Genomic DNA, 27424 nt, shown 5'->3' with positions numbered 1-27424 from the left:
AGGAAGCACTGCAGGACGCACGGAGCATAGCATAGGGGTTCTCCCTTTTTAATCGCCGCGATTGTTCGTGGTATTTCTACATTGTTTTTAAAGGCTATTTTTGATTGATTGTCCTAGTACTTTTCATTTCGCATACCCGCACTATAAAAAAGAAAAACTTACCTCACCACCCGCCGTTTTGGTGTGGCTAGAACTCCCGTGTGGCTTCTGCGCCATATTGGTTGAGGGGGCGTTGGGCTTTGTTTCCATCCTCAGGCGCCATCTTGAGAGGCGCACTAGTTGTTTGGAAGCTCCTACAGGCCACCACATTTAAGCGGGAGGATACAAGTGTGCAGCGCGCATGCGCTGCGGGCGCGCCGATGGCGCGCCAGAGGCAAGCCCGTCTGCGCATGTCTGTGCCCTGGAGGCGCCCGGCGCCGGCAATGCTGCCCGCTTGGCCACCGATCAAGGACGTCTAACCTATGATAGAGAAGAACTGCTAAAGCTAGGTAAGGTAGAAGGTAAAGTGACCTCTGCCTTGGCTCATGTGAAAAAGGTTGGAAAGACCTTTATCGGGGGACTGATTAACAGCCGGTCTCTTGTTAAACATTCTTTTGAGGTATCAGGCTTGATAGAGGATATGGGACTTGACGCTTTGTTTCTAACAGAGACCGGGACCAATGTAGAGTCAGCTGTAGATCTGGGTTACGTTTGCCCTAATGGCTATACAATTTTTCATAAGCCTAGAACCATGGGTAGAGGAAGAGGTGTGGGTGTGATTTTTAAAGAGGAGCTGGACTTTAGAGTTCTACAGGTAGATGAAGTAGAGGGGATAGAAATGCTGGGGCTTTCCCTACACTCTTCTAGTGGGAACCTCCTTACAGGATTGTTGTGTTATAGACCTCCAGGTGGGACTACACACTATCAAAATTTCTTTGACACTATCACCAATTTGGCACTGGCACAATCCAACATAATCATTTTAGGGGACTTTAATCTCTGGGAAGATGGGAATGTCAGCAGCCAATTGCGTGATCTTAGACATACTTCTCCCAGCTGGTGGAAGATTCAACACATCAAGGGGGGCATACTCTAGATCTGCTATTTTACAACCAGTCCACTACAAGGATATTAAATATAACACCTCAGACTTGGTCTGACCATTACCTTATCCAATTCAGCATTAGGATGCTACACTCTGGAGACAGGACTGGTCATCAAAGGTCCTACAGGAGAGGCAGGGAATGGGCAAAATTGGACAAAGATTGGAACTCCTATACTTGACCTGGGCACCACTCACTTTGCACCCACGATGACCGTAGAAGGAAACTATAAAGTGTTTACTAAACACATAGCTGACATCTTGGACCAAGTAATCCCTATAAAAGAAATAAAAAACAGAAGCAAAATCTCGGCTCCGTGGTATAGTGAGGAGCTGAAACAGCTCTGCGTGCTCCGTAAGAAGGCGGAAAGGAAATGGAGGAAATGGTATGATGAGGAAGATAAGAAAGTCCTCCGACGGATACAACTGCAATATAAAAAAGACATCCTTAGGGCCAAGGCAGATTTCTATGCCAGCTCAATTATACAGGCGCCAAATGGGTCTAAAGCACTGGTTTGAGGCATATGAGCTGCAGATTGTACACCTTAGCATTAGTCCGCCACCTGGTGTTCGGCTCGGATGATTGCAGGTTGTTGTTGTCTTGGAAGAAGTCTTTGCAGTCCTGAGATAGGTGACTCCTCCCTTGGACAACAGTGCGCATGGGCATCGACTCCATCCTTAGATTGTTTTTTTCCGCCATTGGGTTCGGATGAAAGTTTCTCCGCTCCGGCCGGAAGAAGATTCTTCAGCAACTTCGAAGCGCAGAACTTCCAAAAAAACTTCAAAACTATAAAGTATTTCAACTACATTTTTTCCATTCCGGTCATCGAAGTAGGCCATTAGGCCTAACGACGCCGTGCGGCCTCCACCACATGGAAAGAACTCCGTTCAAGAAATGCCCGAAATGCCAGGTAAAATTCCCTCATAGCGATCACCACGAGGTTTGCAACCTCTGTCTATCGCCGGAACACGACTAGTCGACCTGCACAACTTGTGCATCCTTTTGATCGAAAAAGACCATTCGGGATCGGAGGGCCCGTCAACACGAGATGAGGAGATCGGCCCCAGCACCCAAGGATATCTTTGAAGATATCGACGAGGAGGTTCCCTTCGTTCCCGAAGAACTCTCCGGAGCACCAGATCGTATCAGAGGCAGACGACTCAGATGACTCCATTCCATCTGGTCAGCGCGTGAGTACTAATGCCCCTGCACCACATACTATGCCCAAACCGAAGGCAAAGGTCAGCACTCCGCCCAAGGGGCCCAGTCGACTGGAGCATACAATACCACAGCTTTTAAAGCACAGACATACACCAATAAAGAATTCTTTAGAGGAGGATATAGAGGAAACAATAATAAAGGAAGAGGTCGCGGTAACAATAACAACCGATCCTCTTCCACCACCAAGCAATGACTTCCCTATGCTCCCCCACACAGCACACCACTCCTGTAGGGGGCAGACTAACACAGTTCCTGCCTGTCTGGAATTCCATCGCAACAGACAAGTGGGTAAGTCAGATTATCCAACATGGCTACTGCCTAGAGCTTATAGCAACCCCTCCAAACATACCTCCAAGACAGCGTCCAATGTCTACAGACCATCTCACTCTGCTTCAACAAGAAGTACTATCACTTCTACAGAAGGGAGCTATTCAAATAGTTCCTTTAGAAGAACAAGGAATGGGGTTTTACTCGCTGTACTTTCTAATTCCCAAAAAAGATGGGACACTGAAACCAATCCTAGACCTCAGGCCCCTCAACAGCTACATACAATCAGATCATTTTCATATGATCACTCTACAACAAGTACTTCCACTGCTACAACAGGGTGACTTCCTTACAACACTAGATCTAAAGGACGCCTACTTCCATATCCCCATACATCTTGCTCACAGAATGTATCTAAGGTTTGTACTAGAAGGACAACACTATCAGTTCAAAGTCCTTCCATTTGGGATAAACATGGCACCAAGAGTATTTACAAAGTGCCTAGCAGTGGTAGCAGCACATCTCAGGAGGCAACATAAACATGTCTTCCCTTACCTAGACGACTGGCTAATAAAAGCAAAATCGTTCAATCAGTGTGTCCAGCACACACAGCAGACGATTCAAACATTGCACGACTTAGGGTTTACAATAAACTACACCAAGTCCCACCTGCAGCCCTCTCACATACATCAGTATCTAGGGGCTACAACAAACACGTCCACAGCTCTAGCGTATCCCAGTACAGCCAGGATACAGAATATTCAAGCCTTAGTCACCAAGTTTCAACACCAGCAGTCTCTGCAAGCCAGGGTGTTCATGAGACTAATAGGCATGATGGCATCTTGCATCTTCATAGTACCACACGCAAGACTGCAGATGCGTCCCCTACAAGAGTGCTTAGCACAACAGTGGAACCAAGCTTAAGGTCAACTAAAAGACCTGGTATTGGTAGACAGCCGCACACATCGCTCTCTGCAGTGGTGGAACACCAAGAATCTGACAAAGGGGCTGCCGTTCCTAGAGCCTGTTCCACAGGTAGTGCTTACAACAGACGCATCCCTCACAGGGTGGGGAGCCCATCTCTTACATCACACAACTCAAGGACAATGGACCATTCAACAGAAAAGGTTCCATATCAACCATCTAGAGCTGCTAGCAATTTTTCTAGCACTCAAAACTTTTCAACTACAAGTTCAGAACAAAGCTGTCTTAATCCGGACGGACAATATGACAGCCATGTACTATATACAAAAACAGGGGGGACACACTCTCTGCAACTGTCCCAACTTGCACAAAACATTTGGAGATGGGCCATTCCTCAAAACATACATCTACTAGCAGAGCACCTTCCAGGAGTACACAATCAGATAGCAGATCTGTTAAGTCGACAAGCACAACAGATTCACGAATGGGAACTACATCCACAAGTTCTTCAGCCATTCTTTCAAAGATGGGGACATACACACATAGATCTGTTTGACACTCACGAAAACGCAAAATGCCCAGCCTTCGCCGCCAGGTGTTCACACCCACAGTCAGAAGGCAATGCAATATGGATGAACTGGTCAGGCAGATTTGTGTACGCTTTTCCGACTCTCCCACTCATTCCACTAGTAGTGCGCAAGCTCAGACAGCAGTCTCTCACAATGATAATGGAGGCTCCCACGTGGGCACGCCAACCGTGGTTCACCACACTACTAGACCTGTCTATAGCTCCGCATCAAAAGCTACGCCTCACACCATCTCTGCTCACACAGAACCATGGAAAAATCAGACATCCAGATCCCAGCCAACTGAACTTGGCGATCTGGCTACTGAAGTCTTAGAGTTTGGTTATCTAAACCTACCACCAGACTGTATGAATATCATTAAAGAGGCTAGAAAACCCACTACTAGAGAGTGTTATGCAGCCAAATGGAAAAGATTTGCAATTTATTGTAAGAATAATCACATTGATCCACTGGACGCTTCCATCCAGAATATCATATGTTACCTTTTACATTTACAAAGGTCTAACTTGGCATACTCTTCCATATGCCTCCACCTTGCAGCAATTGCAGCAAACCTATAAAACAGACAGCACCTGTCTTTATTTAGAGTACCAGCAATTAAAGCATTCATGTAGGGATTAAAAAGAATAATCCCACAAAGGTTACCACCTTCTCCAGTGTTGAACGTAAATATTGTACTCACAAGGCTCATGGGACCTCCGTTTGAGCCTTTACATAAAAGTGAACTGCAATTTTTAACATGGAAAACAGCTTTCCTTGTTGCTATTACCTCGCTTAGAAGAGTAAGTGAAATACAAGCTTTCACAATACAAGAACCATTTTTTCAAATACATCCTAACAAAGTGGTTCTTACATCCAATCAAAAATTTCTTCCAAAGGTCATTACTTCCTTTCATATAAATCAATCTGTCGAGTTACCTGTGTTTTTTCAAAACCCAGACTCTGTGGCAGAAAGAGCATTGCACACACTAGATGTTAAAATAGCTCTTTTATACTACGTAGATAGAACAAAATCCTTTAGGAAGACAAAACAACTGTTTGTAGCTTTCTCTCCTCCTCATAAAGGCAACCCCATCTCCAAAGTTGGGATTGCGAGGTGGATTGTAAAGTGTATACAAATATGCTATGCTAAAGCTAAACGTACACTAACAGTTCCTCCTAGAGTGCATTCTACTCGCAAGCTAGGAGCCCCTATGGCCTTCTTAGGAAATATACCATTAGAGTACATATGTAAGGCAGCTACATGGTCTACACCACATACCTTCACTAAACACTATTGTGTTGATGTGCAAGCAAAGCAGCAAGCAGCAGTAAACCAAGCTGTTCTTGAGACTTTATTTCAGACAACTGCATCGGATACAGGTGACCACTGCTAACGGGAGACACTGCTGCACAATCAATGCTAAGGTGTACATTCTGCAGCTCATATGCCTCGAATGGAATATGCTACGTACCAGTATGCATCTGTTCTTGGCATGTAGAGCTGCAGAATGTACACGCCCTCCCGCCTACTCGGGACTTGTATCCGTACCATTTTTTTCATCTTACTTACATGCACACGCATGTACATCCTTTTCTTACTGTATCTCTACTATTGTGTTTTTATCTAGGAACCTAAATCGATATTTCTATTTTATGCCCTTGTACGGTTATAATCAATAATATCCCTATAATGGCATAGGAATCATATCAATATTTAGTTGTAGCCCATGCAGTCACATTAAGCAAGGCTACTTCCCCGGACTCCTAGAAAGCACAACGAGTTCTCTAAATAAACCAAACCTCCAGCAACCTGGGAAATCCCCATTTGCTTTTGTTTTGATTTCGTCCTAGAACTGCTGTGAGGCACTGTAAGAACGGCCTGTTCTTAGTGACATCTTTATTGACGTCTTATGTCCAACCTTACGTCAAACCCGGCACCTTTCAGGTATAAATATACCAACGTTGCCTTAAGCAAACACACGGTGGTGGTTTTGGAGCCGAGCAGCTATCTACTTGCCCGAGAGCCCAGCTGATGCGAGAGCCCACGGACACTGCCCCTCCCTTTTGACGCACTGAGAGAAACGCTGTCTTTTCTCCTGCCGAGAAATCCAGCTCCGGTGTTCTCAGCCGCCTTCGCAGGCTGCTGGGATATCGAGTCCTGAAAGAGAGATACCAGACCTCCTGCATTCTATTACCCAGGTACGGAGCTGACTAAACCCTTAAAGAGAATTCTTGATTCAGATTCTTGGCAAAACCTACTTAACTTAAACTGCTACTTACTTACTCCTTCCCACGTATTAGGCTTAGGTCAGGTACACCGGGGTAGACGTATTCAGAAGCACCAGTTGAGTACGTTAGTCAATGTATATATGTATGTATATATTTTATCCATTTTAAAGTATCTTATGGCTAAGAAACCATATCAATGCTTTTACAGTATTATTTCATAATACTCCTTTTACTGTACGCACTTTACTTTACATTAAGTATTGCAATTTTGGCAATTCATTTATCTTGCATGAGAGAGAAGACTGCTCAATAAATTACACCTTTTATTGAAAACGCCCGTCTCTCTTTTCTCTGCACTCTGGTGAAACTAAGTACGCACAATTGACTGAGTGTTCACACGACTCTAGAGATACACTCTTATTCTGAGGGAGCAAAGTTGTCATGTTATATGGTTGTCAGAAGCTAATCCCTTCTTGTCTATCCAGGGAGGTTAAACTCCTCCCCGTTTATTCGAGAAAGTTTCTAGTGACCTCTGAGCTAGCTGGCAAACCTTAAGTCTAATACAGTCAGTAGAGACCTAGTCGACCTCAGTCCTACGTCTTCACTGCTGAATATATTATTCCAATGCGCAGAGCCTATTGGGAATATAGGAACTACACTACACTACCAACTCCATCATTTCCCTTCATGGCGAAAAACAATCTAAGGATGGAGTCGATGCCCATGCGAACTGTTGTCCAAGGGAGGAGTCACCTATCTCAGGACTGCAAAGAATTCTTCCAAGACAACAACAACCTGCAATCATCCGAGCCCAACACCAGGTGGCGGACTAATGCTAAGGAGTACATTCTGCAGCTCTACATGCCAAGAACAGATGCATACTGGTAAGTAGGATATTCCTTTAGAATTATCAAGGACCTCTCCTCCCCCATATGTATGGAGAATAAAGTGGCAGCATCTAAAAAATTATGTGATGAAATTGATCTACATTTTCAGGATAAGATTGCAAGTATTGTGAATACTCTGCACGCTAATGATAGTGGCGAACAACTTAACCCTGAACAATGGATTGAGGCAGATTCACAACAGCCTGTATCCCTGGATAATTTCCAGGCATTAACAAAAGCAGCTTTTGACAGCTTGGGAGATAATGTATCCTCTGGCTCTCCCCTTGATCCTTTTCCCCATAAAATGTGGAAATCTTTTGTGTGAAATACCTTTCCATGGCAGATATGCAATCAGTCTCTGGAGGAAGGAATGGTCCTGGAATGTTGGAAATTGGCGGTGGGGACCTCATTGATTAAAAAGCCCTCCTTGGACCTGTCAATTCCGGCAAATTTCAGGCCCATTTCCCTTCTTCCCTATCCGGTGAAGGTCTTAGAGAAAGCAGTCAGTAGGTCTCTGTCATGCTTTCTGGAGGAGAACCACTTACTGGATAAAGACCAGTTTGGTTTTCGCCCTGGGCACGAGGCCGAGACGGCTTTGATCACGATGATGGATAATCTACATATACGTTCCGACAACGGGAATGTCACTGTTTTAGTGGTTCTCGATATGTCGGTCGCATTCGATACGGTGAACGATCTTTTACTAATGGAAAGACTCAAGAAGATAGGAGTGAAAGGCCGGGCACTTCAATGGCTTCAGTCCTATCTGGAAGGCCGACAGCAGGTGGTTACTTTGGCACCTTTCTCCTCCGGTAAATCCTTAGTCACCCATGGGGTGCCACAGGGATCTGCGATCAGCCCTATCCTATTTAATGTCTACTTGCTATATGATGGAAAACAGGAGGGCCCCTGTTTTCCATCATATAGTCCTCTGGAGTCTGTTTAGTCAATTACGCCGACGACACGCAACTAGCCTTTTCCTTGGAAGGGGATCATGCATTATCTATGGATACGTTGCTGCAATGCATGCGGCAGACGACTGACTGGTTCAGAAGGAACCCACTGGAATTTAATAGTGGAAAGACGGAGGTAATGTACTGCTTAGTAGGTAGGATGTTTAGACAACTGCCTTCTGACTTCAGACTCTTACCAGAGGAGGAACCTCACACCCCGGTTAGGAAAGTTCGTAATCTGGGGGTGATGTTTGATGACGACCTCCAGATGGAATCACAGGCAAATAAGACCGCTAGCGTATGCTTCGCCCTTATTCGCATGCTACGGAAAATACTCCCTTTACTACCTAAAGAGGCACGCGTCTGGTCGTAAGTAGCACTGTGGGAAGCAGGATGGATTATTGCAACTCCCTATATCTGGGGGCCCCTGTATACATCTTCCAGTGACTGCAAAGAATCCAGTCTGCAGCATCCAAATTGGCCCTTGGTAGGCCACGGAGCTCCTCTACCACCCTGGCTCTGAGAGAACTACATTGGCTACCCATTAGGGAAAGGGTCCATTTTAAAGCTCTGTGTATGGTTTTTCGAGCTGTGCACAAGCTAGGTCCCGTTCCCCTACAGGAAAGGTTCATGTGGTGTCACCCCACAAAGCAGCTTGGCTCTTCTAGCGCTGGCCTGCTGACGGTTTCCCGGTTTAAACGGGCCAGGTCAGGAGGTAGGGCTTTTAGCATGGTCGGCGTCCGTCTATGGAATGAGCTCCCTCAGAACCTCAGACCAGTTAACTCTCTGTTAGAGTTTCGTAGGAACCTAAAAACCTGGCTATATTCCAAGACCTAAGGTCTTGCACCTCTCCTTTCTCTGTTGCGACCTGCTGTCACTCTGGTCTTAGTTCTTTAGTCTGAAGCGCCAGGATACCCGTAGGGTGTCAGCATGCGCTATATAAGATCAAAAATCAATCAATCAATCATTTACGAGAACAGAGCCATGTAGTGTTGTGTGCAAAAGCGGAAAAATGGCATCTAAGCATATACCTCACTTATCCTAAAATAGTATGTCTGGAGTTAACCCCTTATCCTCACTACAGTAGATGTAGATAGGCTACGCCCAATCTTATATTGGCGCAGAATCTGGTGCACCCTGGAACTGGCTACCTGTGCTGATGACCTTGGGGATATTATTAAGGCGGATCACTTTCAGAAAATCAGCTGGCTAAGTGACATTAAAGGTGCCTTGATCAGCATGAGTCTGCTGAACCTGTGGGGAATCCTATCTAGTACCCAGTTTCCATTAAGAGATGTTATTAAGGAAAGATATTTGGATCTGGTTGAACAAAATACCATTGGTAAAAGTGATAATACAGCACTGACGGGGAGTTTTTTAACATTTAAACCTTGGCCAAGGCTTGAGCACTATTGGGACGCAATATCAAAACCTTTTGATTGCAAACAATTTCCAATTCAGAGTGGATTCCTTTCCATTAAAGTCTTTCACTGTACAATGGGCTACATTAGGTGATAGCAAATGTCCAACTTGCCCCGATCATGTAGAAACCTACTCCCATGTATTGTTTGTCTGCTCTGCCTACGCTGGCCCTCACGAATTATGGCTTTTGCAGACCTGCAGGAATTTCTGTACCAGACAAAGTAGTGTTGCCCTGAGAATTTTGTGTACTGATGCATCTCCCAGTTAAGGAATCCCGGTAGCCAAATTCTTGAGTTTGATGTTGACCATAAGATCACAAATACTGTCGGCGAATTGTTAAACTAGGATTTATGTCCACTCGTGGAAATCAACATCAGTACCTTATCCCTGAGCTTTGGCTTTTTTTTTACAGCCTTCATTGTTTCTTTTTAATCACTAATAAATTTCCCTGTTGCTGCTTTTATCTTATGAGCTTGTCTTCTTAATGTATTAGGATGATTTAATCTCTTCTATGATTACTTGTGCATGTTTTTAAAATATATCTTTTTTAACTCATTGTTTTATTCTCATACATTTTATTCTATGTAACAATGCTTTTATGACATGAATTGTCGAATAAAGCTTATTTGAATTTGGTAAAGATGTAATACCTTTTCGTGTCGTGGTGAGCCTAGGTTCAACCTTCCCAGGCTCTTGGACGGCTCGCTTTTTAGCGTAAGCAGAGGGGAAGCCAGATGTGGAAAGCGATCATGTAGTGGTATTTCCACAAGTTGAAAGGTATCCTGAACCACGATACAACAAAAGCCAGAAAGAAATTAAATCGAATATATGATTGTCAATATGGGTGGGTCTAGAAAATTGTGATCTTGAGCAATCAGAATAATTTCCCAGATGTTAAAGTCCCCCAGGAGTAGCACATTGGATAACTGTAAGCAGATGACAGAAATTATTTCAAGTACTGACACATTGCAAGAGACTGGAAGAATCATCAGTAATATAAATTAAAATAGTTTTGATATTAAAAATGGGGCTGGTGGCTATTTTGAATGCTAGCAGATCGATGGGATAAATAATATCCAATGAGAGAATTGAAATGTGATCAGCCATTTTACAGATCACTCTGCTTGCCACCACCAGAGCATTACAGTTTATCCTTGCATAAAATGTTGCAGCTCTGAGGAATAACCTCAGCAAACTTAGTGGAGAATGTTGATTCTCCAATTAACATGAAGAGAGAATCTTGATTTCATTAAAGACATACGGAGGCTAACATTATGCAAATACGTTTATTTGCTGCCCAACATGCAGCCCTTTAAAGAATATTATTACATCACAATAAAATAGAACTTTAACACATGACAACTAGGATGAACAGGCTCCTATCTTCCTCGTGGGCTGCGATGACACAGGAGTACAGTGAAGATTTCATCGAAACAATTATTCCTTAAGATTGTTATCTGAGAAGGAACAAAAAAATATCATATAGTGAAAGAGGTAAAAATCATGTTTTCAGATATAACAAGAAAAACATTTGACATTAATCAACCCAAACCTCTCAGGGAGAGGAGGGTGGGATAATGTTAGCCTCCGTATGTCTTTAATTAAATCAAGATTCTCTCTTCATGTTAATTGGAGAATCAACATTTCATTACAAGACCGGAGGCTACCATTATGCATGTTTAAAGCCATGCAAAGCTGCACCGCTAACATGTTCTATTGGTCTCAAGTAGAACTTCGAGAAGGTACTTGCATTAGACCAATCTGCAGCTTTAAGTATTTCGGGCAGAGAACCTCCAGCCCAAAAGACTTTGCTAGCCATTGCACCTCTAGAAGAGTGAGCACCAAACCTAGATAGATCTACACCTGCTTCATGCATAATCAGGCGTATCCACCTTGCTAAGGTTGCTGATGACACTGGCCTAAAAGGTCTAACAAAAGATAAAAGAAGTTGATTACATCCAGGAGGTCTAGAAACTGAAATCTTATTTTCATAACACTTCATGCAATTAACACATAATTTTTCACATTCATGAAAGAAGGGATAGAAGATAGATTCTGACATCGTTTTTGTTCTTTTCCAAATATCGAAATGAACACCTTCAGAAGAATAAAATCTGTAGGAATGATCAAGAGCTTTAATATCAGACACCCTCCTGAAGGATATTAAACACAATAGGGTTGCTAATTTCATTGAAATTCTCTTAAGAGAAAGTAACTGATTAACAGGCCAGGACATGAAAAGGTTAAAAATCAGATTAACATCCCAAAGAGATTCATAGCGAGCTCTAGGAGGTCTCCTAAGTCTAATACCCTTCATGACCCTTTTGATTAGTGGATTACTACCGATAGCAAGGTTATTAATCAAACAATGACCTGAAGAGATAGCTGACCTGTAACAATTGATGGTTCTAAAAGAAAGACCTGACTCAAAAAGATGAGCGAGGTAATTAGCTACATATTGTAAAGGACATTGAACGGGATCCAGATCCCTTTCAAGGCACCAACCAGACCATTTGTTCCATATTCCTCTGTATCTCTTTCTGGTCCCAGGGGCCCATGATTCTTCCAGTAAGCTTTTAGCTTCTCCCGAAAGTTCAGAATATCTCCCTGAATCCCTGATATCTTCCAAACAAGAAGGTTCATTTTCCCCTCCAAGACTAAAGGATGTTCTTCTCCGTCTGGGCCTTGTAGAAGACCCGGACAACAAGGGATTAACCATGGGAAGTCTATCGCCAGTTCCATTACACCGGGGAACCATACTTGGGATTTCCAAAAAGGAGTCACCAGAATTATATTGCATGATTCGAGTCTCACTTTCCACAACAATCTCTGAATCATTGAGAAGGGAGGGAAGGTGTAACAGCCCTTCGTCCCTTCCCAAGGTTGGAGAAAGGCATCTACTCCTGACGCGTTCGGGTCTGGCCTCCAGCTGAAGTATTTCTGAACTTGGTTCATCAACCGGCTGGCAAATAAATCTAACAGGATTGGGCCCCAAACTTCTTGAATTAGATTAAAGAATCTGGGATTCAGCATCCAATCGCTGGAATCGTGAAGGAAACTTGAATTCCAGTCTGCTCTCAGATTCAAGGAACCGGGAATGAAATCTGCTCTGAGGGTGATTTTGTGCTCCCAACAGAAATACCAAATTTTCTTTGCGATATCCGAGAGATGTTTGGATTTCGCGCCACCCAATCGATTTATGTAAGAGACGGCTGAAAAATTGACCAAACGGATTAAAGTATTGGAGTTCTTCAGAAGTTCTTTGAAACTCATAAGGGCATTTAAAGCTGCCAACATTTCTAAAGAGTTTATGTGGAGGGATTGTTCTGAAAAAGACCATCTCCCACCGGTTTCTAATTTGTTCAGACGAGCACCCCAACCACGGTTGCTCGCGTCTGATTCTAGGGTAAAATCTGGTACATTTCCAAATATAGCTTTTCCATTCCAAGCTTGGAGGTTGTTTAACCACCAACGCAGGTCTTCCCGAGCATCCTCCGAAAGGGGAAGGGAATCTTCGTACCAGAGACCCTTCCTCAAGCCTTGAGCTTTCAATCTCTGCAAGCCCCTGTAATGAAGTGGGCCCGGAGAAATTGCTTGTATAGAAGACGAAAGGAGACCCAAAACCCTCGCTAGGTCTTTCAGGCGGATAATATCTTTTGAAAGAACATAGGAGACGTGTTTCCTGATCTTGGTAACCTTCTGACGGGGAAGGATCAGGTTGGATAGAATAGTATTGACTTTGAAACCCAAGAATTCTATTTCTTGAGTTGGGGTTAAAATAGATTTTTCCAGATTTATGATAAAACCCAAGTCTCGAAGGAGGGTCATAGTGATATCTAAATGTTTTAAAATTTCTGTCTTGTCCTGAGACATGATGAGGATATCGTCTAAATAGATTATAAGACAAATCCCCCTTTCCCTTAGGTAACTGACCACCGGACGAAGAACCTTGTTGAAGCACCATGGGGCAGAAGATAGGCCGAAGGGGAGGCATTGGAACTGATAGAGAGTTCCTTTCCAAGTAAATCGGAGATATCTGCGACACTCCTCGTGCATGGGAATGGTGAAATAGGCATCTTTTAGATCCAATTTCACTAGCCAGTCTTTGGTCTGAAGAATGTCCCTCAAAAGATGGATACCTTCCATCTTGAAATGTCTGTAGATTAGAAAATTGTTTACATTTTTTTAATTTATAACAGGTCGCCAACCCTTGTCTTTCTTTTTGACTAGAAAGATAGAACTTAGAAAGCTTTTCGTTAACTCTGAAAGTGGAATTTTTATAATAGCCCCTTTCTCTAACATTTGGGAGATCTCTGTCTCTATTAACTTCGTATTTTCCTCGTCTAAAACAAGTTCTCTGGGAGCTCTTTCCTGAAAGGGTCTTTCCCAAAATTCCATTTTGAATCCCACAACAGTTTCTAAAACCCATGGATCTTGAGTGACTCGAAGCCAATTCTTTTCGAAGTGTCTCAATCTTCCTGCCACCTTTAAGGGGATAGAAGGGGTTGTGCTTACCGTAGTTTCCTTGATTGGATGATCGAGGTCTGCCACCACGGGATCTTGAGCCCCTTCCTCTTTGCGGATAGAAATTTGAGTTTCCACAGGAGCTTCTATAGGGGCGATAGCCTCTGTTGTCTTGATAAAATTGGGACCGAAATGAGGACCGGCTGGCAAATTGTCCCCTTCTGTCAGCCCTTCCAAAAAGTGATCGAGTGCCGAAGACTCTACGCATATTTGACTGTGCCCTACTAAAGGCATTGAAAGTGGAGACATACTTCCCAAGTGTCTTAACGAAGTTATCTCCGAATAGGAGGCCTTTGGTGTTGGACATATCTTCACTAGCCGAGAGGTCAGCCAGTTTCGGGTTCATTCTAAGGAGAACAGCCTTTCTACGTTCGGAGATTAGGTTTGCGTTAGCATTGCCAATGAGGCAAATAGCACGTTGTGACCATCCTCGAAGTACTTCAAGGTCTACAGGTGAGTCATTAGCTTTAGCTTCCTCAGTGATATTCAGAATTTTAGAGAGTGGACCCATTACATCAAGAAGCTTATCTTGTGCTTGTTTGAGACACCTTTCGATTCCTTTTCTGGGATCCCTTCCTGATTTAAACAGAAAGGTGATTAGGTCAGGATCAAGGTTAGGAGTATTACAAATCTTGTCCTCGGAAGAGGGACGAGGGCATTCATTCCTCAAAAGATTCCGAGTATTGATATCAAGGGGTTTTCTAACCCACTGTGATAGATATTTGCCAACATGGTCCATGGGCCACCATTCAGTGCTACGGGGGTGACGGATTGTAGTGGGATTAAACATTTCCCCACCAAATGGGTCTTTGACTGAGGTGGAAGTAGAAGGAGTTTGTAGATCTTCGTCAATATCCTCAAAGGAATCTTGAGGGTCAAAAATAAATTAGTCAGAACCACCATAGTCTGCTTCAAAATAATCATCAAAATCATTTGTCCCGTAGAGGGTACCGTCTTCTATTGTGCCGCTAGGGACACCTCTTCTCCCTGCCTCAAGTAATCGAGGTCTGTCTATTGTGCCGCAGGGAGCACCAATCAGTTTTGTGGCGCAAGGGCCACCAGTCTCGTGTGTATTGTTGGTTTCAATACAATAATTTGTCTTTAGGAGTTTTTTTCCCTTTTTTTGCCCTGCAGAAGTCGAAGGAGACTCCCCATCCGAGAGTGAGAAGTAATTCTCCTACGTGGGCGAAACTCTCTTCCTTTTGGCAAGGGCAGCGTCAACAGCTTCCTTGATGGAAGCTCTAAATTCCTCTCTAAAGAGGTCTTTAATATTGTCAGATAAAGGAGCATTCGTAGCATTGATGCTATTATCCATAATAATAGTACTAGAGGTGAATATTTTAGGTATAGTAAATAAACCTCTCAAGAGTAAATAAACCTCTCAGGGCTTTAAAACGGGGAATTCACTTATCTCAAATAAGGTTTTTTGCCCATTTTGTTGGAGGCCAGTAGGTGGCGATCTTTGCTTAGTTTTGGCCTTCTAGCGATGTTAGTATCAGCGTATTTTTTCTAAATAAATTGCCTTCGTGAGGTTCGTCTCTCCGTCTCCGTTACACTGTTGAAAGGGTAACTATGGAGATTGGGAGAGTCACTAACGAGTTTCATTCGCGCACAGAGGCGCGAGGCTGCCTGTATTAAGGCTATGTTGCTAGGGGACGCGTGAGGCCGGAGCGGAGCGTAGGAGTGTTCTCGTCATCGCGTCTCCGCGTCTCCCAGCTAGTTGCTAGGGGACGCGTGAGGCTTTGAAGAAAACGAGTGGTATGCTTAGGGATAGAGCTTTCCTCGCGTCTCTATGTTGCTAAGAGACGCGGGAGGTCAAAAGAATATATATCGACGTTTGTGTTTTTCTTTACTCAAATTCTCTACTTCCCCCCCCTTTTTTTTTTTTTTAAACAAAGAAGACGTATTAAAAGATCAGGGTGTTAGAATTAAAACAAACATATTTATTGGCAAAAAAATAACCCGATACTTACCAGAAACAAAAGAAATAGTTACCAGACTAAACATTTAAACCAATCGTATTAAGAAAAGGAAAGTTGAGGTGGAGAAGGCTAATCCCGACCATAAATTGGACTGGGAAATATAGCAAGAAGGAAAATGTTTAAAACAATATTAATACAGATTCCTTATACAATTGAAGAAATAAATAAACTAGTTAATCAGTAGTAGTAGGCACTATATAATTCTTCATGTAAAATACATTAAAGCATCTATAATCAAGTCAAAATGGTAAGCTAGAAGAAGTTGTACTTATCTGTGTCAGAGCAGCGAACAAAAGAGGAAGATAGGAGCCTGTTCATCCTAGTTGTCATGTGTTAAAGTTCTATTTTATTGTGATGTAATAATATTCTTTAAAGGGCTGCATGTTGGGGAGCAAATAAAAGTATTTGCATAATGGTAGCCTCCGGTCTTGTAATGAAATTATCTTTTAGCCATATGAAAAAACATTGCATCAAGTTAATTGTCTAGTATTGAGATCAAGATCTTTCACCGCATGTGTACAGGGAGAGCATGGGTTCAAGAGAGTATAGGTAATGTGAGATGGAGAACTGTGACTCTGAGAGTAGATGGTAGTCCCAGCAGGCATTGCACATGCAGATATAGTTACAGAATAGGATGGCAGCCAGGATCACAGCTTTGTCCTGGAGGTTTTTAAAGGGAGCAGGATAAAGGATGAAGTTTGTGAAACAGGAATTAGGCACAGGGTAAATAAAAGTGGTCTACAAAAGAAAGTTGCAATTCACAAACTGGTCCTACCGTACTAGTAGAAGTATAATTAAGAGACAGGAGGTTATAGAGTCTAGCAGTACAGGGGGGACGCATTTGGTGCATTTTAATAAATTAATTCTTGAATCCAGCATCACCCGTGAAAGAAAAGCCTTAAATGTTCCATGAAACGTGGCATAGGCATAGATTCCTAATCCACAAAAACAGTTCTCTCATATATCTACACTGGTTTAGTGACTTCAAAAATAGTCCATTGCTAGATGGATAGTGATTTTGATTGCTGGATATTCTCGTAAATGTGACATCTCCGTTCTTTAACAAGTAAAAGCTCATTCCAGAACAGAGACTGGTGCTCTCATGATGAATGTCACAATCGCTAAGATTTGCAGATTTATCACTTGCTGTGTGATTGGAGTGTCACTGTTTCCTTACTATTCTCTTGGTTTACCCATGTCCAGGTTTGAGGGATATGTTTCTATTTTCTTAATGTTTGGACTATTCCATAATGGAGAAGGAAATGTTTCTTGTAGACCTTCGCTTGCAGTGCATGCTGTTGTGGAACTCATACTGCGCACTTTTCTGCCATCTAGTGTTGGGCTCAGACTATTACACGTTGTTTAGTTCAGGAATTTTGGTTTTGGTTTAACTAATGACTTTCTCACTTTGCTAAAACCCACAAGGCATCAGCACGCAGATTCCAGCATAATGGGTTCTTCTGACATCGGGTTCGTTCCATGGACGCACCCCACCCCACAATATGGGCAGGCTATGCAGAGAATAAAATGCTTTCTTCATTGCAGTGAACAAACTAATGTAGCCTCACTCACTGCATATTGATTACATATATTTCACCCCTGTTTTCTGTTAAAGCAGGCCTACTCTTACATCTGTATGCATTTGTTGGCACTACCTGCATATTCACAAAACATGTAATTCATTTTATTTTTGAAAATTACAATCATTAAAGCTTTCATTAAAGGGTTAAAGAGAGTTATCCCACCTAATGCTAACTTGGGATCTCAGTCTTAACGAGACAAAATACACGTTTTGAGCAATTATGCTTCTGCTTATTGCATGCCTTAATAAAATCAATGTTCTGCTCCTAGAAAAACTTGTCATCCAAGTCCACAAAGACAATGGAGCCTTATGTACAAGCCCATGGTTCTTTCTAAAGGTTTTATTACCTTTTTCTTCTCAATCCTTTTGGTACATTTACACATTTCCCCTGCAATCTTCCAAAGAGTGCAAATAAATACTACATTCACTAATTATAATAAGTGCATTCACATGGTACATTAACAACTTAAGCTTTTATGCAAACCAAAATAGTTATTTGACTCCTCTGTTCCCACCCTCCCTGCACAGCTATTTCAAAGGGAGCACTTAGAGATGGATTGCGCAATGCACTGCGATGCATGCAAACAGGGAACTCGTAGACATTTAAGGTTTGTATAACCTAGCAAAAAGGAGCCACCAAGAATTTCCTTGGCAATATCACACTTGTGGACATTTTCATAGATACAACTTGATTGTCTGCTCATAACTTCACTAAACACTACTGTGGGGAAATTCATGCAATAAAGGATGTGACCCAAATCAATACATCCTGTAGACACAAAATGTTACTTACCTGTAACCACTGCTTCTAGCTTGGCGAGGTGTATTCGAGCAGTTCCAGTTAATAGCTGATACCTTTACAAATTATTTCTGTTTATCTATTTGGAAGGGTATTTCAATAGTTGATTTCCAAATTTTTAAATTCCAGCTATGAAAATGTGTTTTGAGATCATGCAAATAGATATATTCCGATGCTCAAATAAGAAACTCATGATCCATAACGAATTAAAAGTATGTAACATTTCATTCCACTTGATTCTGGATTTTTTGTTATGACAAATGTGAGCCTTTGTATTGGCATTTCTGGGATTGAGAATGATCATGGTGGGAAGCAGATACTTATAATCATACCAAATATTACTAGTTTACAGTTGTAAATGATAATGTTAAAGCCATGCGTGCTGAGGTTGGATTTCTAGCGAAACTATTTGTTACTTAGAGAGGGTAAGAGGGTATGTGGTTGTCATTGTTTGCACAGGAGGGAGAATTTAAGGATAACGGCTAAAAATATTTATTTATTTATTTATTTTGAAAGTTTTATATAGCGCGAACAAGATCTTTGCAGATATCAGAGCGCTTTACAAGGACAAGGGGGTCATAGAATAATAGACTGTAATAGTTGAGGTAGTTAGGTACAAGGTGCATAGTTACATAGGTCGGTCAAAATACAAGAGGTAGGTCAAAGGTGAGGTAGTGTCTTCTATCATAGTGTAGGTACAAGGTGCATAGTCAAACAGTTGCGCCAATAATATAAAAGTACAAAAATATGGAGCATATACTTGTTCAAGCGTGCTTAAAATGCTTTTGGTGATAGCATAAAGATAGGCATAGTTGAGGTAGGTGAGTACAGGGTGTATAGTCACACAGGTGCATCAATAGTACAAGAGTAGGGATAGTTGAGGTGGTGTAGGTACAGTATGCAAAGTCAGACCGGTGCGTCAACAATATAAAAATATACAAAGAGGGAACGTATACAATCAAATAAGTCGATAATACAAGTAATACAAATAGTCCAAGGGGTCAGGCAGGTAGTACAGAGCGGATTCTTGAGAAATACAGAATAATAGATCATGTGTATTTAGCCATGAGGATTGCTTTTACTTCTTTCTTAAAAAGTTTGTTGGAGGAGATGAGCCTGGTTTCAGGAGGGAGTGAGTTCCAGATCCTGGGTGCCATTCCTGAGAAGGAGCGTTTATAGGTTTTTTCCTTCCAAAATCTTCGAGGCTTCAGCAGAAGATTGTTTGTGCTTCTAGTAGTTCTAGAGCCAACAGAAATTGTCAGCTTTTGAGTGAGGTAGGCGGGTGAGTTCATGTGTACAGCCTTGTGTGTCATGCAGGCGATTTTCAGATGTATTCTGGCTTCAAAATGTAGCCAGTTCAGGGATTTAAAGCCAGGGGAAATATGCAAGTGTTTTTTTGAGCCAGTGATGAGTCTCGCTGCAGTGTTAAGGGACGCTCTTAGGGGTGCCGTTGTAGTTAGGGGGAACCCGCAGAGGGCGGTGCTACCGTATTCTATGTGCAGGATGACTATAGATTGTACAGCAGTTTGGAAGTCTTTGGCTGGAAGGAAGAGTTTAAGTTTTCTCAAGGTATTGATTTGGAAGTTCGCTCCTTTGGTTGCCTTGCTGATGTGCTGCTGCATGTTGAGATTGGCGTCAAGTGTTATGCCTAAAGATTTTGCTGAGTCTACGATGGTAGGTTGTACATTTAGAGCCGTTAGGTGCTTAAGCCATGTTTGAGCGGTAGAGATTTTTGTGGGAGGTGAGATCAGGAGGAACTCAGTCTTCAGCGCATTGAGTTTGAGGTGATTCTCGGCAAGCCAGGATTGGGTGTTTCTGATTGTGGTGTTCAGAAGCATGATGTCCTTGGGAGATTGTATTTTGAGATAAAGTTGGGTGTCGTCGGCATACATGTGAAAGTGAACATTGGATGTTTGTAGCAAAGTAGTGAGAGGTTCCATAACTAGGTTGAACAGTGTTGAGGAGAGGGAGGATCCTTGAGGGACGCCTAGCGATACAGGTACCGGAGAGGACATCAGGTTGTTGCTTTTGAATCTTTGTGACCGGTTGTGTAGAAAGGAGGTGAACCACTTGAGAACAGTCCCAGATATGCCCATTCTTGTGTTTAATAGTTTAAGTAGGTTCTCATGTTTAACTGTGTCGAATGCTGAGGAGAGATCAAGAAGGATGAGGAGGCAGGTATCGTTTTGGTCTAGGATTTGGAGGGCGTCGTCAACTATGTGAGTCATGGCAGTTTCGGTACTGTGCCCTGCTCGGAAGCCTGATTGATGAACGTTGAGGAGATCAAACTTATCTATGTGTTTAGTCAGTTGTAGCTGTACGCATTTTTCCAACAGTTTAGCGAGAGTGGGAACATTTGTAATAGGACGGTAATTGTTTAGATCAGTGGGGTCTGCTGTTGGTTTTTTTAGTAGCGGTGTGACTTGTCCGACTTTGAGGGCGTTAGGGATGGATCCTTGTTGAAGAGAGCTATTGATAATCTTAGTCCAGAGTGGGAGGAGCAAAGGGGTAAAGTCTTTTACAGCCTTAGCAGGAAGGGGGTCAGTGAGGTGATTGGATAGTTTCAGGGTGCTGAGCAATCTGCCAATTTCTTCTTCGGAGTAGGTGCCAAAGGATGACCATGTAGCATTGTTCTTTGGTTCAGACGCTGCTGTGTGTTGGGGGTTGGAGTAAAGGCTTGCGTCATTGAGGAGGTCGCTTCTTATGTTGTCGGTTTTTTGGTTAAAGAAAGCAGAGAAGGCTTCACAGGAAGGTGTAACGCCCATGGTGCTGAGTGTCTGGGGTTGTTCTTTGGATTGTGTTCTGATTAGCTCAAACAGTTTTCTTGGGCGGTTTTTTGCTTGGGCGAGCTGAAGGCTGAAGAAATCTCTTTTTGAGCGTTTTATTTTCCTGAAGTAGGCGTTTCTCTGTTTCTTCAGTGTTTTTGGGTGCAGTGCAGAGGGGGCTGACATCCAGGTGCGCTCTGCCATTCGCATGGCCCGTCTATCTTCATTGAGGCTCCCGTCATACCATGGGTTGGAGATCTTGGACGAAACTCTTTTCAGTTGCATGGGTGCAGCCTCATTGATTATTGTGGTCATAGCATTGAGATAGTGGTCAGTCAGGAGTTGAACGTCCGTAGCGCCGGAAGGGGGAAGTAGGAGATTGCAGCTGTTAGGCGGTAAGGAGTTTGGGTTGAGTTTCTTCATGTCTCTTTTCCAAACTTTGGGCTTAGAGGGTTGAACTGGGTTAAATTTAATTTTTTCATTGATAAGGAAGGAGACAATATGATGATCTGACCAGTCACAAGGTTGGATTGACCCAAGTTGAATAGCGTCCTCTTTGGAGATGATAAGGTCGAGGATAGAACCTTTCTCATGGGTCGGGCTATTGCATATTTGGGTGAGATCAAGGGCGTTGAGGAAGTTTTTGAGGCTATTTACCACTGTGTCAGTGCTGTCATTCCAATGGAGATTGTAGTCGCTAAGGAAAATTTGGGTGTTTTGCCGTCCTGAGTTGGTTGAGATTGTGTCCATGAGTTGTTGGAAGAAGGAGAGCTTGTCCCCAGGTGGGTGGTATATGATGTGTAGTGAGCATACCGGTTTGCTAAAAATATAAAACCTTCTAATTTGTATTAATTGTATGGGACATATGCCAGAGTTCGATACGGTAAGAACGGACAACTAACGGGCCCTTTTCCAGTTGAAAAGGGTGTTCGTCAGGGCTGTGTCCTTGCCCCCACCCTTTTCTCCCTTTTTATTAATGGGCTCATAGATTAGCTTCTGGCTACTTAAGATATCGACTCCACCAAATTGGCTTCTCAAAGATTTCCTGCTCTTATGCTTGCAGACGACACCCTGCTGCTTTCTAAATCGCCTATGGGCATGCAGCGGGTGTTAAATCAGTTTACTAATTTCTGCAAAAAAAGGAATCTGGTGGTTAACATTGATAAAACTAAGTATATGGCTTTTAATGCCAATACTACCAATTGTCCTCACCCTATGATGGAGGGTATGCCTCTGGATAGGGTACCTATTTTTGAGTATCTGGGCCTAACGCTGAACGACAAAATGGGATGGGGTCCCAAAAAAGGCAAAGGCAAATCTAAAAGCAAAGGCAGGCTGTAGGGGGTATTCTAAAGGTACAAAAAAATGTGTTGTAAAAATAAGTGCCCCTCTTGAAATTTTAAGTGTTCAAGCAAGGTCATCGTCCCTTTATGGGGCCGAACTTTGGGGCCACACAGTATCAAATGAATTAACTGGTATAGAAAATAATTTTATTAGGCAGATTATGTCCCTCCCAAAAAATACGCCGCTTGTGTCGCTAAGGCTAGACCTAAATATCCGTCCGATATCTGACGTTATAGCTTCGCGGCCCCTGCTATATTGGAGGAGTCTCTGGAGTACTCCAGAGTTGGCGAGTTATAAAAATGAATTAAAAGTGGTACTGGGTTCTTTAGGTGCCGACAAAATCCCCTGGCTTTCATTTGTTAGGCAGTCCTTTATTTCGATTGGGCTGGAAAACCTCTGGATTAATCCTGAGGATTCTTGTACAGCTATTTCAAAGAAAACACTTGCCCTAACAATTAAAGATCATAATCTAATGAAAGTACTTGGCTCTGCCAAAACTCCGAGCCTAACCCACGAGTTCCTCGACTTCAAGCCACATTACAGCTTTGAACCTGAACTAGATGTTATACAACCTACTTTAGCGAAGAAGCTATTTTTACAATTTAGATACGGAACTCTGCCTCTATATGCACTTATCGATAGGTGGACAGGAGGCCCATCCTGCCCTTGTCCAGGATGTGGGAAGGAGGAGGAAACTCCCCTACACGTCATACTTTTCTGTCCTATATATGCATCAATCCGGAAGAAGTGGATTATCCAGCTATGTAAAAACCTGGGTATTAGGAATTATCTTGTCTTCTATAGGGTGCTGAGGACTGATACTAGTACAATGATAGTAGCTGTAATTGCAAAGTTCCTGTTCTCAATGTGGCTAATACGCAGGAAACTAATTAGTTAAATTCTGTTATTTATCTGTATTAATTAAATCTTCCAAACCTCGGGAATGTATGTGTGTTAAATGTAATTTTACTATTTTTTTAATTATATCTAGATATAACTTAAAATTTTATAGCTTTTAAATTTTGTCTTCCCATTCTGATAATTGGCATTGTTGATGTATTTTTAATTAATTGGTCTATTTTTAAATGTATGTAATTTAAAAATATATATATATAAGAAAGGTAGAATGTTTGAAAACTGTTTTTTCTTTTTTAAAATGCTCGTGCTTTTATGGTTATATCTAACAGCAATACAGTTTTTGAACATTTAATTGGCATTTCTGGGATTGAGAATGATCATGGTGGGAAGCAGTTACTTATATTCATACCAAATATTACTAGTTTACAGTTGTAAATGATAATGTTAAAGCCATGCGTGCTGAGGTTGGATTTCTAGCGATACTATTTGTTACTTAGAGAGGGTATGTGGTTGTCATCGTTTGCACAGGAGGGAGAATTTAAGGATAACGGCTAACAATATAAAACCTTCTAATTTGTATTAATTGTATGTACATTAATCTTGTGTTGATAGCTTACGATTAGGGCCCTTGTGAATTAGTGTGAAACAGGTGACATAAATTGTACATCTGAACAACTAAAGATCCACATATTTGGTGATGGACATAATGGTGTCAGATTACTATTAACCCAACACATTAGCTGGTTACATTAGAACTCATAAAAACATAAAATCTACAAAAGGCATTACAGAGCAATTTTGGCACCATCCATTTTGTACCCTTTGGTTCAACAAAAGCATCTGTCACTTTTTTCAGCTGCTCCAGAAATTTGAGATCAAGACTTCTCCAAAAACAAAAGAAGTTAAGGCAAAAACCCACGGACTTCTAGCCCCTGGTGACTCCATCAACGTGAGGTTCTGTGACCGGAAGTGAGACTGATGCCTTCAAACATGTTGGTGGCCTGCTGTAAGGTGGCGTCCTTGACTGACCTGCCTACGATCTGCCAGAGCTCAGCCCACTGGAAGGATGCTCGGACTTCCCTTCTACATACCTGGAACTCATTCTAGATGAAATCACAAGACATTACTTGTTTATTTTTAAAATTATAAATGGGCTGTCTATGTATAGCTGTAAGAGGTTAGCATGTCAGATTTAGGAAATTAACTTGCACTTTTTTTAGACTGTGTGGTAATAAAGAAGAGTATCCGCAAACACTTGTATATAGAATCTGACATGTTTTGATATTCATTCCTTGGAGATGCTGCTGTCAAGTCATTAGGAATCATATTTTGTTGTTTTAATATGCTTTTTTTGTCATTGCTTTGTCGCAAATTCTTGTTCATTTACTGGTGTAGGGAATGCGTTATGGCCACCTTAGTGATTTTATTCAAAGGCAGTCTGTGTGGTAACATCCTGAAAAAAACTGATCTGTTTATGTAGTTCGTGGATTTCGTATTTCTGAAGTAGGTTACTACCACAGTCATTGCTTGGCCCATTCAGTTCCTTCAAGGTCAAAAATGATGTGGAAACGCTACCTCCAAGGGATTAGAATAAAAGTACATTGCCAATTTATTTTGTGTAAATTGAGACTAGAGGCCCATTATACATCTCTCTCGGAAGCCCAATGCCCTCTCCTACCGTCTGCCCATCCAATGAACATCTGACAGTACACCCTTCTCTTTGCCTCCAACTGAAGTACACCGGAATCGATGTAGCCGTCGAATTTCTGAACGGAGAACAAAGAGTGCTTGGCTCTTATGAGCAATTGTTCTCTAGGGGTTCACCTGATGCGCTCCTATTGCTCTGCACCAAGATAGCTTTTTTTTTATCTTCAAGGTTAAGTTTCGCAGGAGGCATGTTTGTTGTGTAACTCCAAAGATCATCAGTAAGTAAACTAATTCCTCACAAGGTTGCTAAAAACAAGATTTAGCATGAATAAGTAGGGAACCCCAACTCATCCCTAAGTTTAGCCTTTCAGTTAGAATGTGATGTCTTTAGTTGTAAGAGTGAATCTGCAAGGCAACGAAGAGCGTTCTTCAACTATCTTGCAACTTGCTTGCACCTTACATTGAACTGAGATTTTCCTGAGCTAGGCTGGTGTACTTGCACATGGACGTTCTCTAGACACCATGTAATTGATGAGGTGTTGGCTAAACCGCTCCAGAATGTCGCTCACATTTCTGTCAGAATCCTATACTTGAGTCATTTTAATTGGACAAAAGTTTATCTCGAAGTTGAGAGGCCTGCTCTCAGCTCAGAGCAGCATATATGTACTGTGGTAAATAACTTCATTTCTTATCTACATGAAAAAATGGAAACTTGACTTTGGAGTTTGAGCATAATTGTAAGTGCTACTTCAGGTTAGTCTGCCACATATGTTTTTTCAGACCAAAGTATGATTGTACTGTTTTAGGGACACTACAGATAAGAAGTGAAAGGAATTGGGAATTCTGAAACAAGATATTCTTTCAAGTCAACATATATTTTGTGGGGCATGCCCTGAAAAATTGTTTCTGCTTGCTCAGTAGTTTACCAGATGTATGCAGCCTTTTGGTCAGTAGAGGACATCAGATTCTCATATGTTCAGACACTGAATCCCATAGAGTGCTCTCACAGAGCTTGTGAGGGATCACAATGAGTTCCTAGACTATGACCCTGGATGGGGAAAAGCATTTATGTCGCCATTACTTGGAGAGAGTTAATCCATGTGTGAGCTGGTTGGACGTCTTTTTACTGACCGTAAGGCCGAATGCAATTTGCAGACTACCGAGCAAACAATCCTAGTTTTTATGTTCTATTCTTTCAGCCAAGATTAGTTGTGCTTCGGCAGCAACTTAGGAGCAGAATCGTAAAATGTGATTTGAGAACACCGTGTTTACTTATTCTGTCATGCTTACTTTTTTGTACTGAGTGCACAAAATACTAGATTTTTAAACAATAATGTTTTTAAAGATGTTTTCAAAGATTCTCTGCCCTGTATAGTGGGGGTCGAATGTATCTTAGGGAAAATAAACCATTGGATTTTCACATACTAACTGTGAGTAGTGGTATTTGTTTTTCTTTCTTTTTTTGTGGCAAGAGTTATCAACAAAATACCGAAATAGCCTATAAGATCGCATGCAGGAAATGACATAAGTGTGCTTAAATTCTCGTTGTGAGCGAGCATTCTAATCATTAAGTGAATGCCAGATAACGTTACCTGCTCCCAGTGTGAAGAGACATGGAGAACAGAACCCAAAGTGTTGTGTCTTGCATCATAACAAACATAATTCAAGATCCTGGTTTAGTTGTTTGGCTTGCTGGTCTCTTTTTTTCTTTTACCAGCGTATGTAGGGATTCTGTCTGACTTTGAAAATAAGGGAGGCTCTGCCAAGACACTTGTGTAGAAGCCCCTACCGTGGAAACAAGCATTTGCAATGCAATAGATCTCACATTTGCGAGACTTTGATCTACTGGCATTGTAAATGACAAATCTTTTATCTATGTGTTGGTTTTGAAAACAGATAAATAAAAGGCATTGTCATTTACAATGCCAGTAGCTTAAAATTTCGCAAATGCAAGACCTATTGCATTGCAAATGCTTGTTAAACAGTATCATTGGTGTTCTATATGGAGTATGTACGTTTTTAAATGAATGTCACAGAGTGCTCGTTTTATTTTACATAGAATTGTATCTATGTGCTGCTTTCACTCAGTGATTCATGAGCTAGTGGCTAGGTTATGAGGAATGCACATTTTTTCTAACATGCCCACTAAAGTCAACTGGGAGACTCCTGCCGCATTCTCTCCATATGAGTGGTAGGCATCCTAGACCCTTCCACCTAGGAAGCCGGTTGTAAAAGAAGCGTTCAATTACGTTTTCGATTTTGTGACAGAGCCTGGCTAAGAATAAATTATAGTGCAATCTATAGTTAGCTGTTGGGCTAACATCCAGATGTGAAAGAGAGTGCAGTGCGTAAACTTTGACCTCCCGCTT

At 42.0% G+C, this 27424-nt stretch overlaps 1 protein-coding gene across 2 annotated transcripts in view; it reads left to right on the top strand.

Moving 5' to 3' along the window:
• Positions 1-26479, top strand: part of CYP27C1 (cytochrome P450 family 27 subfamily C member 1) — a 252242-nt gene extending 225763 nt beyond the window's left edge. Inside the window, exon 9 of one of the 2 annotated variants that reach the window (XM_086957149.1) lies at positions 24265-26479. In XM_086957149.1, the coding sequence (XP_086813275.1) occupies positions 24265-24381 (117 nt within the window). In that variant the 3' untranslated portion in view covers positions 24382-26479. The remainder of the gene's footprint in view (positions 1-24264) is intronic. The other variant, XM_086957150.1, reaches the window with a different exon arrangement.
• The last annotated feature ends 945 nt before the right edge of the window (positions 26480-27424 follow it).

This window comes from Lissotriton vulgaris, chromosome 2_1, assembly GCF_964263255.1.
Source record: "Lissotriton vulgaris chromosome 2_1, aLisVul1.2, whole genome shotgun sequence".
NCBI lineage: Eukaryota > Metazoa > Chordata > Amphibia > Caudata > Salamandridae > Lissotriton > Lissotriton vulgaris.
Note: the sequence above shows the minus strand (reverse complement) of the source record. Positions and strands in the feature narration are given on the sequence as shown.